At 44.6% G+C, this 12,843-nt stretch overlaps 1 protein-coding gene across 1 annotated transcript in view; it reads right to left on the bottom strand.

The window, feature by feature from the left end:
• Nucleotides 1-12,843, bottom strand: part of LOC126095421 (protein O-mannosyl-transferase TMTC2-like) — a 1,040,622-nt gene that overhangs the window by 505,988 nt on the left and 521,791 nt on the right. The window contains exon 12 of the mRNA XM_049910218.1: nt 6,824-6,938. Coding sequence (XP_049766175.1) covers nt 6,824-6,938 — 115 coding nt within the window. The remainder of the gene's footprint in view (nt 1-6,823; nt 6,939-12,843) is intronic.

Raw genomic sequence — 12,843 nt, 5'->3', positions numbered from 1 at the left:
AGAATGTAGGTCCAGTTAATATAACTGCTTGGGCTGTTCCATTTACTCAAAGTTTATTCTCGAGGCTAATAATATGTTTGTAGATAGGCATGCGGTGGCGGCGTTGACGATACACACGTCGACGAGGCATAGTGCTTCAATGCTGTTGCAGACAGAACTCACAGCGGAATGGTTCCGCTGGCCTGCACTGCCCGCTTATATAGGAGACGGATGGCCTTCATTACGTAGCACGCTCGTAACGCTCCCCGGTTACAGAGGTCAGGGATCACACTTTATTAAAAATTATAGTACAAAGTAATATCTCCAGTTACAGTTACATTTTCAGCAAGTACACCAAGTCCTTTCATCCATACATGAATTTTTTCATCATTACCAACTTTTCTACAAGAGCGGATATACAATATAAAAGGCATATTACTATAAAAAAAACTAGGTCTACTTTGAGTCTTTGGATCTATGCGACAATGCTAGGTCTTGTAAGCGATGACATCTCGGCCGGCGAAGGATTCTAGTTCAGGTAGGGATGCGCCGGCACAGATCTATGGCCGCTCTTGTAGAAAAGTTAGTAATTATGACAAAATTCATGTATGTATGAAAGGACTTGGCGTACTTGCTGAAAATGTAACTGTAACTGGAGATATTACTTTGCACTATAATTATTAATAAAGTGTGATCCCTGACCTCTGTAACCGGGGAGCATACATCGCGAACCGGGGGCTCAAGGATGCAACAGTCCGGAAAAATTCGAAAACATAGTGCCGCACTGCCCGCTGAGCTCCTAGCGAGTCGGTGACGCAATCCGGGAATAAACTTGAAGAAAATGAAACAGCCGAAGCAGTTACACTAAATAGACCCATATTCTTCCGTTGCTGCAGGGTTAATTTTACTCTTGACGTTGCTACAGGAAATTCCGGCAGTGGTTGGTTTACCCTAGCCATTGTTCGTTGTCAGAACGCATCCCTACCTGGACTGGAATCCTTCGCCGACCGAGATGTCATCGCGTACAAGACCTGGCACTGTGGCATAGACCCTAAGACTCAAAGTACACCTAGTTATGTTTATAGCAATATGCCTTTTACATTGTACACCCGCTCTTGTGGAAAAGTCAGATGAATCCTAATTTCAGTTGGTAAGAGCTGATAGTAGTTTTCGAGTGTGGCGCAGACTGCACGAAGCCATGGACCTAAATTGTCACTGTGCAAGCTGATGGTGGCTCCGTAATGGTATGGCCTGTGTTTGGACTGGGTCCTCTGGATGTTCGGCTATTTGGAGACCTTTTCAGCTTGTCACGGACGTCACGTTCCAAAACAATGATGGAATTTTTATGGACGACAATGTGCCATGTCCACGGACTACAACTGTTCATCATTGGCTTGCAGAACGTTCAGGACAAATCAAGCGAATGGTTTGGCAACCCAGATCACCCGACATGAATCCCATCGAATATTTATGGGACATTATTGAGAAGTCTACACTTGGAAATCACCAGGGGATAAATACAGAAATCAAATCGATTTTATACTGTTGTGGACTGACAAGACAGACAGTCCACAGAGACGGGTAACCGAAAGGCACGCGTTTACACACGCAGGCTTGCTTTAGGTCTGAAACAGGATACGGAATGAATGCTATAAAGAAAAGTACGTAGCTGCTGGAATACTTAACTTTAATCCATCATTTGTATACAGCGTTCTTGATGATACAAGTGAGACTCTCTCTAGAAATTGTTAATGGCGCCTTGCTAGGTCGTAGCCATGGACTCAGCTGAAGGCTATTCTAACTATCTCTCGGCAAATGAGAGAAAGGCTTCGTCAGTGTAGTCGCTAGCAAAGTTCCGTACAACTGGGGCGAGTGCTAGTAAGTCTCTCTAGACCTGCCGTGTGGTGACGCTTGGTCTGCGATCACTGACAGTGGCGACACGCGGGTCCGACATGTACTAATGGACCGCGGCCGATTTAAAGCTACCACCTAGCAAGTGTGGTGTCTGGCGGTGACACCACATATGCTGGTAGAAGAAAGATACAGGAATGGAATCAAGAAGGTGCACACATTACCAGGTGCAGATATTAATAGTGACCACAACTTAGTTATGGCAGAAATAGAAATAAGAATGAAAAAACTGAAAAAGGCGACAATGGTGAAGAAGTGGGATCTAGAGAAGATTAGGTTCAACAAAGAACAAATTACAGAAATGCTGTCTCGGGACTTTCTAAACACATTACGAGACAAAGAAGCACCTGATAATGCCAACGAGTACTGGAATATGCTGAAAGAAGGAATCATTAAAGCAGGACAGCAAAATATAGGATATGTAAAAGGGAAAAGGTAAAAAAAAAAACATGGGTCACACAAGAAATGATTTCCAAGATGGAGGAGAGAAGAAAATTGAAGAACAAGAACACTGAAGATGCAAGAAAGATATACCGAAGGTTAAATAACGAACTGCGAAGAGAAACAGAGCAGGCTAGGAAAAAATGGCTAAGAGAGGAATGTGATGAAATTGAAGAACCGGACAGGAAGGGAAGATACGACTTACTATACAACAGAGTAAAGACTATGACATGGGAACAAAACAGAGCAGGAGGTGCTTCTATGGAAATTTTGAGTAAAGACGAAGAGGTAGTGTACAAAGATCGTGACGATGTCCTCCAGAGATGGGAAGAATATATAAAAGAGCTATATGACACAAATACCAAACCAGAAACTCTGGAACTTGAATCACACAACAGTGTAAGTGATGAAGAAAAAGGACCGACCATCATAATGGAAGAAGTAAAGTCTGCCATTGCTGCAATGAAAAATGGCAAAGCAGTAGGTACAGATACAATACCGGGAGAAATACTAAAATGCTTGAACCACAATGGAGTAAGAGAAATATTGAGGTTATGTAATAAAATATATGACAGTGGTAAATGGCCTGAGGACTTTTTGACAACAGTAATGATTCCATTACCGAAAAAACAAGGAACCAAGAAATGCAGCGAGCACAGGACAATCAGCCTCATTTCACATGCAGCCAAAGTGCTGTTAAGAATAATTAATAAAAGACTTGAAAAAGTAATAGAGGAGAATCTCGGCGAGGAGCAGTTTGGCTTTAGACGGAATACCGGCGCCAGAGATGCAATAGGGCTCCTACGAATCTTGGGAGAAAGGTTTATTGAAAAAGGAAGAGACCTATATATGTGCTTCATCGATTTAGAAAAGGCATTTGACAATGTGGTTTGGGACAAGCTGGCGACTATTATGAGGGAAAAGAGAGTGGACTGGAAAACCAGAAGACTTATAAACTCATTATACCTTAATCAAAAAGTTTCAGTTAAAGTGAGAGGAGAAAGTACAAACTGGATCAGACTAGGGAAAGGAGTAAGACAAGGATGCTGTTCATCACCTACTCTTTTCAACCTGTACTTGGAAAATATGATTGACCAATGCTCATTAGATGACAAAGGAGTAGAAATTGGAGGAAGAAGAGTAGGGTGCTTGAGATTTGCTGATGACATGGTCCTTCTAGCCACAGGGGAAAAAGAATTACAGGATTTGGTGGACACCATTGCAACTAACGGAAAAAAATATGGAATGAAAATTAACACAAATAAAACAAAAGTATTGGCAATGGGAGGAAATAAGGAAATAAAAATTGTGCTGAATGGAGAAACACTAGAACAGGTGCAAAATTTTAAGTATCTTGGAAGCAGGATAGACACCGACTGGAAGTGCACCACAGAAATTAAAACAAGGATAGCAATGGCAAAAGAGGCATTTTATAAGCAAAGGAGAATCTTCTGCAGCGGTCTGGACAGAGAACTCAGAAAGAGACTCATAAAGTGTCTTGTATGGAGTGTTCTTCTATATGGCGCTGGAACATGGACTATGAGGAAAAAAGACAGAAAAGGCTGGAGGCTTTTGAGATCTGGACATGGCGGAAGATGGAAAGAATAAGTTGGATGGACAGAGTAAAAAATGAAGAGGTACTGAGAAGAGTGGGAGAGAAAAGACAGTTACTAGATGTAATAAAGAGAAGAAAAAGAAATCGGATTGGGCATATATTAAGAAAGTATGACGGACTGATAAAAACAGTTTTAGAAGGTTATGTAGAAGGGAAAAGGAAGCGAGGAAGGAAGAGACTCCAGATACTGGATGACATGATGGACGGTACAACATACAGCAGCCTTAAGAAGGAAGCAATGGATCGCAGAAAATGGAGAGGCAAAGACCTGCTAATATAGCAGATAACGGATGATGATGATGATGATTGAGAAGTCAGTTCGTGCAGACAATTCTGCACCGCAACTCTTTCGCAGTTATGACGGCTATAGAGGCACCATGGATCAATATTTCTGCAGGGGACTTCCAACGACTTGTGGAGTCCGTGCCGTGTCGAGCTGCAGCGCTGCGCCGGGCACAAAGATATTAGACTTCTGTCACCTTAGTGCAAACGAGTGCTGGGGGCCTTGTCTGCTCTTTTTGCATTATGGTGAAACATGTTTTTAATGGTTCAAATGGCTCTGAGCACTATGGGACTCAACTGCTGCGGTCATAAGTCCCCTAGAACTTAGAACTACTTAAACCTAACTAACCTAAGGACATCACACACATCCATGCCCGAGGCAGGATTCGAACCTGCGACCGTAGCGGTCGCGCGGTTCCAGACTGTAGCGCCTAGAACCACTCGGCCACTCTGCATGATTTTAATTCTTCTCTGCTAATTTAATTTGATGTCTTACAGCAACTGTGTAAAATTTGGGTAAAAACTTGTAAATATGAGTTGCGGCAATATTGTAATGAGGAAAAATAGAGACGAAGAAAGTGATGATTTTAATTATGTTTAGTCCCGACGCTTTATCGCAAACTTAACGATTCAGTGGTTTGTGCTATAGACTGCATATGAAGCTTGGCTAATTAAGGTGCTCGTTCTAGACATGCTGGATGTATTTTCCATTTGATTGTAATTGATGTCACCATGTTGGGATAATTTTCTTTACTGCTTTGACTTTTTAAGTACAACAGTAACATCTGAATATGCTCCTCACGAACCGAAATCTATAATAAACTGATGTATGTTTGATGATGGTTTTCAAGAGGGTCAAATCGAAATATGCAAATCTCTGTAGGTTCACGTCATTCCTATTTCTCCGTAGTGAGTTCTGGTGGCATTTATTATTTATCATTAAACGTCCTCTGTTATACATTACCATTTAAGGATTGCTTTAGGTGCTCTGAACTCAAACAATATACCTCTACATCTACATCTGTACTCTGCAAACCACCATTAAGTGCATGGATGGCAGAGGGTACGCTCCATTGTGTCAGTTTTGACAGTTTCTTCCCGTTCCTTTCACATACAGAGCGCGGGAAGAGCGAGTGTTTGAATCCTTCCCTGCTTGCAGCAGTTACTCTGATCTTATCCTCACGATGCCTATGGGAGCCATACGTAGAGGATTGGAGTATATTCCCAGGGTCATCGTTTAAAGCTTGTTCTTGAAACTTTGTTAACAGACTTTCTCGGGATAGTTTACATCACATTGGTGGCTCCCACTCATGTTAGTAAAGTCTCAAGATCACAAAGGCAGTGTTTAATTGCACCGCTGTTCACCAACAGTCGTCCTTCGCGTCTTATTATGCAGATATTTAGCTACACCAAGTATCGGGACATTTTGCTATCAGTGACGGAGCCGTTGTAAGGTGCCTCTTACGCGAGAAAGACATTTTTACCAGTTTTAATAAACTATTGTCTCTTATTGATGTATTCACGATAGTTAGGAAGTGCTGTAGTCCGTAGCCGGCCATGAGTCGGAGAGCATTTCCCACGTTGGCTAGCTAGGTGACGAAGCGACCATATGTCGCGCGTAGTGGGGTGGGGCTTGGCGCTGGACCGTAGCAACAAGCGTCAGCCTGGGAAATATACATGACGGAAAGCACCGCCATCTTGGCGCCAAAGTCACCGATTTTGTTTATTTATATTTAATAATTAAAGTCATTTATGACAACATAAATACTAGGGGCAGCCTCTGGATGTTTAAAACTATTTATCATAATTTTCTCTAGTTAAAATTCACATACGTTCATTAACAAATGCGTATCTCAGTAAGTACGAACTTGATCGGAAATCCACGAACTATGACGAAACTAGTAAGAGATACGGACTGCGCGCCTAAGTCGGCAGTCGGCTTTAAGAGCTGTTCCTGTCTTGTTCGATGGTAGTCACGCTCTCGGTTACGAATAGTTTATGACATGGGTGTTTCATTATTGATCTAATAGGAATAAAAGTGATATTACGGCATTCTGAATGTTGAAATGGTTCAAATGGCTCTGAGCACTATGGGACTTAACATCTGTCGTCATCAGTCCCCTAGAACTACTTAAACTTAACTAACCTAAGGACATCACAGACATCCATGCCCGAGGCGGGATTCGAACCTGCGACCGTAGCGGTCACGTAGTTCCAGACTGAAGCGCCTAGAACCGCACCGCCACACTGGCCGGCTTCTGAATGTTAATTTCGTGTAAAGAGATACCCCAAAGTTGATCGACAGCAATTTCAGATAATTAGATTCCACCGACAGAGACATCCAATGCGCCAATGAAGAATCTGCACGGGACGACATTTACGAGACCTGCACCACGCACAGGTAGGAGGAAATCCGACGACACGACCCACCAAGGCGGATCAAGGAAGGTCCGACTTACACTCGCAAATTCCGGGTGGAAACGCTGACCAGTTATACTGTACGTCACATATACCACCCTCTACGGGCTCGCGGCGAAGCTGAGTAATAACAGTATCAGTTTAGATGCGAGGGGATCTTGCAACGTGTATACTCACAGGTTGTAGTGGACGTCCGCCATGTTGGGCCGGTAGGAAAGCGCCTTGCGGTAGCACCTCTCTGCCTCTTCCAGCTCGCCTTTCATACTCAGGATGTTGCCCAGGTTGCCGTATGCTGCAACAAGACAGTCACTATTACAAATTTATCAAGCATGATACTCAGGACTGGTTTCAGAACTACGATACAATATATTTCCAGAAAACTGCTGTCATCAAGCAACCTGAGAAGGAACGAGCACTTAAATATAAAATGGCAAATTAAAAAATCTTCAGCTGTACGAGGTGCATTCAAGTTCTAAGGCCTCCGATTTTTTTTCTCCGGACTGGAAAGAGATAGAAACATGCGCATTGTTTTAAAATGAGGCCGCATTCATTGTCAATACGTCCCAGAGATGGCAGCACCGTACAGCAGATGGAATTTTGCCGCCAGTGGCGAGAATGAGAACTGTTTTAAATACTTAAAATGGCGACGTTTTCCTTACTTGAACAGCGTGCAATCATGCGTTTTCTGAATTTGCGTGGATGTGAAACCAATTGAAATTCATCGACAGTTGAAGGAGACATGTGGTGATGGAGTTATGGATATGCCGAAAGTGCGTTCGTGGGTGCGACGGTTTAATGAAGGCAGAACATCATGTGACAACAAACCGAAACAACCTTGGACCCGCACAAGCCGGTCTGACGACATGATCGAGAAAGTGGAGAGAATTGTTTTGGGGTATCGCCGAATGACTGTTGAACAGATCGCCTCCAGAGTTGGCATTTCTATGGGTTCTGTGCACACAATCCTGCATGACGACCTGAAAATGCGAAAAGTGTCGTCCAAGTGGGTGCCACGAATGCTGACGGATGACCACATGGCTGCCTGTGTGGCATGTTGCCAAGCAATGTTGACGCGCAATGACAGCATGAATGGGACTTTCTTTTCGTCGGTTGTGACAACGGATGAGACGTGGATGCCATTTTTCAATCCAGAAACACAGCGCCAGTCAGCTCAATGGAAGCACACAGTTCCACCGCCACCAAAAAAATTTCGGGTAACCGCCAGTGCTGAAAAAATGATGGTGTCCATGTTCTGCGACAGCGAGGGCGTAATCCTTACCCATAGCGTTCCAAAGGGCACTACGGTAACAGGTGCATCCTACGAAATATTTTGAAGAACAAATTCCTTCCTGCACTGCAACGAAAATGTCCGGGAAGGGCTGCGCGTGTGCTGTTTCACCAAGATAATGCACCCGCACATCGTGCTAACGTTACGCAACAGTTTCTTCATGATAACAACTTTGAAGTGATTCCTCGTGCTCCCTACTCACCTGACCTGGCTCCTAGTGACATTTGGCTTTTTCCAACAATGAAAGACACTCTCCGTGGCCGCACATTCACCAGCCGTGCTGCTATTGCCTCAGCGATTTTCCAGTGGTCAAAACAGACTCCTAAAGAAGCTTTCGCCGTCGCCATGGAATCATGGCGTGAGCGTTGTGAAAAATGTGTACGTCTGCAGGGCGATTACGTCGAGAAGTAACGCCAGTTTCATCGATTTCGGGTGAGTAGTTAATTAGAAAAAAATCGTAGGCCTTAGAACTTGAATGCACCTCGTATAAATTTCCAGTTTTATTTTATTTCTGTTGCCAGTTTCAGCGTTACGCTACGCCCTGACCGACGTGTAGGACGAACCCTGCCTCTTATACAATCGAAATAGGGTCCAGCATATAGTCAATGGTATCTGTAGACTTCTTTTTAACAAAGCGATCCCTTCGATCAACACTTGCTACATTGCCGTTGTTGATCGAAGCGATCTTTTTGTTAAAAAGAAGTCTACGAATAGTAGTGACAGTATGCTGGCACCTGTTTCGATTGTACAAGAGGTGGGATTTTTCCTACACGTCGATCAGGCATCCTGAAGATGGCGCAGTGTAACGCTTAAACTGGAAACAGAAATAATATAAAACTGGAAATTTAGATGGCTGAAGCTGTTTTGATTTGCCATTTTTATACTGAACGGCCAAGGTCCCGCAGCCAGTCTACATAGAGGTGGACTTACAGAGACAAACTGTGAACAGTTCCGGATGACTAGCCTTGCATCTTAAGGTTGTACCTTCCTGACTAGAGTTACAAACGGAAGAATAAAAAAGAACAACTGAGGAAGTGTTGTATAGAGTGATTTTGATAAATCGTGGAAAACTGCAGGAAACGTTCCCTGACAGGATGAGGAGAAGGAAAGATCCCATGGAGATGTGGGTGGAAAAGCATGGTGTCTATGCTACAAGGTATAATGAAGTGCACAACATGTTGTGATATGAAATCACCGTTAGACAAGGTGTTAGAAATGGCCTACAGCCCTCTAAGCATGTGGGAAGACGATGCGGCAGTGACTGGCGTACACGTTCAAATGTGCCATCCTGCAACCGAATATCGCAACAGGGAACATGATTGCGTTGCTCCAGTATCTGCACAGGAATGGGCTCCGGATACACGACTTCCTTCAGCAACCAGCCCCCCCTCCCCCCTTGTAGAAATCTAAATGGTTGAGGTCTGGTGACCAGGTGGGCCATGCTGTCTCCAACGGAAATGCGGAAGTGAGATGGAGCAACATCACGTAACAGCCAAATTACCCCTCATACCAGAAGCACACCATCCAGCAGGAGAGGCAGGGTGACCTACAGGAAATGCGATATGCCTCGCCTGTGAGGCGTTGTGATAGGATGACGGTCTCCTAAGCCTGGCGGCAACATTTCCTGACCATACACTGAGGCTGAATCAGTGTTGGTGGTTCGCTGTCACCGTAACGATGGTTCAAATGGCTCTGAGCACTATGGGACTCAACTGCTGTGGTCATAAGTTCCATAGAACTTAGAACTACTTAAACCTAACTAACCTAAGGACATCACACACATCCATGCCCGAGGCAGGATTCGAACCTGCGGGACTCTCCACAGCACACAGCTGGTGGTATGATGGTTGATGATACCACCCCTCGTAAATTTAGTCTCATCTGTGAATAGGCTGGATGACTGATATCCAAGTGCCGTGATAGCTTGTGCGACGAACCAGCGACAAAACCGTCGCATCGAGGCAAGTCTACATCTACATCTACATGGATACTCTGAAAATCACACTCAAGTGCCTGGCACAGGGTTCATCGAACCACACTCACAATAACTCTTCACCATTCCAGTCACGAACAGCGTGCGGAATAAACGAACACCCGTATCCCCCGTGCGATCCCTGATTTCTCCTACTTTACCATGATGATCGCTCCCTCCTATGCCGGTCGGCGTCAGCAAAACACCTTCGCACTCAGAGGAGAAAGTTTGGCGACTGAAACCTCAGGAGAAGATTTCGCCGCAACCGACAACGCTCTTGTTTCAATTATGTCCATCACAACTACCACATCCCATCAGCGACACCCTCTCCCCTATTTATCAACAACACAAACGTGCTGCACCTCCCCAAACCCTCCTGATGCACCCCACCATCTCCACCCTGCAAGTACCCTACACCACACAGCGACACTCTAAAAGAGGATGGACAATCGGAATGCCAGCAGTCTCCCCAGTAGATATGCTGCGTCCCCTAAGTGTCCCCCCAGCAAAACGCAGTCTCTGCCTCACTTCCCTACAACATCCTCCACGTGTTATCTCCAATCTAAGCCAGTCACAAGTGCAATTAGTTGAATTTACAGCCTCTAGATCTGAATGATCCACTGTGTAACCGAAGTTTAACGGACTTCTGTGAGCACACATTTGGATGACCCCACACCCTTCACCATGCAGGGCCAACCGCCAATCCTATCACCATACGGATATCTTATCTAAATCGTTCTGAAATTTGTGCTGATCCTCTGATGACCCCACCTGACGAGAACCGACAGCACCACCCGCAAAGAACCCAATACAGAGCCCAGACCGTCCCCTAAATCGTTCATATAGATAAGGAACACCAAGGGCCCCACAACACTACCCTTGGGAACACCAGAAACCAACTCTGCTTCACCCGACGACCCCTTGTCAATCACGACGCACCGCGACCGCCCCCCTTCTCTCCTCCCGACAGGAAGTCACGAATCCCGCCACACAACTGAGGAACACTCCACAAGGAAGCAACCTGGCCACAAGCCACCTACGAGGTATTGTTCCAAAAGCCTTCCGGAAATCCATAAATACAAAATCAATTCGAAATCACTTGTCAACAGCAGTGAAGGCCTCGAGCGAGTAGAGAGACAGTTGTGCTTCACGAGAACGACGCCTTCCAAACCCCCAGCAACCGTGTCTCAATAGACCGTTCTCCTTGGGGCAATCCACAATGCTCGAACACAATACACGCTCGTAAATCTCGCCACAAATCGACGCCAGTGACAGGAGCCCACAACCCAGCAGATCACTACCACTGCCCCTCCCAAATACTGGTGCCACCCGTGCAACATCCAGTTATTGGATACGGATCTTTCGTCGAGCGAGCCGTTGTATTTCATTGATAAATGTGGAGCTATTGCATAACCATACTCTGAAAGGAACCTAACTGGTACACAGTCTGAACCAGAACACTTGCTTTTATTAAATGATTTAAGTTACTTCACTACTTCGAGGATACCTACTCCTAAGTGTTGTTTTCAGGTGTTCTTGATTAGAGTCCCTAGGTAATAAGGCCTGCAGCGTTATAAGCGATAAGGATGGTGGCAGTTGTCATGGAGAATGTTCCACACGATCGTCTGATTTACCCCATGCTGGCTGGATACATGGCTGGTGCTGATACCAGGATCACATTCTATAGGGATCAACATCCGTTCCTCCAAGGCCCGAGTACGTACTGGGTACGCCCGCCTTTCATGATTACTCATTCCCATACACGAGCCTGTCTTACACAAACGATAAGACACTGTTCCAAATAGTTAATGGTGCGGCAGCTGGTTAAAATGGTTCAAATGGCTCTGATCACTATGGGACTTAACATCTGAGGTCATCAGTCCCCCAGAACTTAGAACTACTTAAACCTAACTAACCTAAGGACATCATACACATCCATGGCCGAGGCAGGATTCGAACCTGCGACTGTAGCAGTCGCGCGGTTCCGAACTGCCCCTTCAAGTGGACTCTGCCAACATTCCACTGTTTCGTTTATCTCAGGCAGCGTCAGTAGTATCGTTGGCGTGTGTCATTACGTGTTGACGTGAGCGTTTAAGTTTAGTTTCTTTGTTCATTTGTTTCGTTTTTGTCGCTGTTAAAATGCTAACCATTGAAGGACGTCTGTTTTTAGCCGAACAAGTGTTCAAAGCTGGCGGTAAATACACAGAGTCAGTTCATCAAACATGTAATTCAGTTTTTCCGGAGATATCACTTCCACATTGCGATACTGTGCGAGATTTGATTAACAAATTTCTAAGTACGGATTCAGTGACAGATGCACCGAGAAGTGGTCGTCCTAGCATTATGTCTGAGGGTAAACTACTCGATATTTCCGATAAAATGTCCGTGAGTCCGAACAAGTCAGTAAGAAAACTCTCCCAGGAAATCGATGTTAGTGTCGGAGCGGCCCACACAGCTGCAAGAAAAAAATGAGAACTTTTCCCATACAAAGTGACAGTCGTGCAAGAACTGAAAAATACTGATCATGGCAAGAGACTGCATCATTGTCAATGGTTCAAAAATTTCATTCAACAAAATGGAAGGGATATTCTTAAAGTCACGTTTTTCACTGATGAGGCGTGGTTTCATCTATCCGGATACATGAACTCGCAAAATTCTGTTGTGTGGAGTACTGGAAATTCGTTGCGTATTCATGAGGAACCACTTCATTCTGTGAAAATAGGTATTTAGATTGCAATTTCTAGACGTCGGTCTGTGCGTCCCATATTTTTCAACGAAACAATAAACGCAAACGATACTGCAGTGATATTCTTACCCATTCATAGGAGAACTTATGTTAAGTGAAATATTGAACGGTTATTTTCAGCAAAATGGTGCAACCGCGCATACAGCTCGCGTTTCAATGTCACTGCTTGCTGGTGTTTTCGGTGCTCGCAT

The sequence above is a fragment of the Schistocerca cancellata genome, chromosome 8 (assembly GCF_023864275.1).
Source record: "Schistocerca cancellata isolate TAMUIC-IGC-003103 chromosome 8, iqSchCanc2.1, whole genome shotgun sequence".
Classification (NCBI taxonomy): domain Eukaryota; kingdom Metazoa; phylum Arthropoda; class Insecta; order Orthoptera; family Acrididae; genus Schistocerca; species Schistocerca cancellata.
Note: the sequence above shows the minus strand (reverse complement) of the source record. Positions and strands in the feature narration are given on the sequence as shown.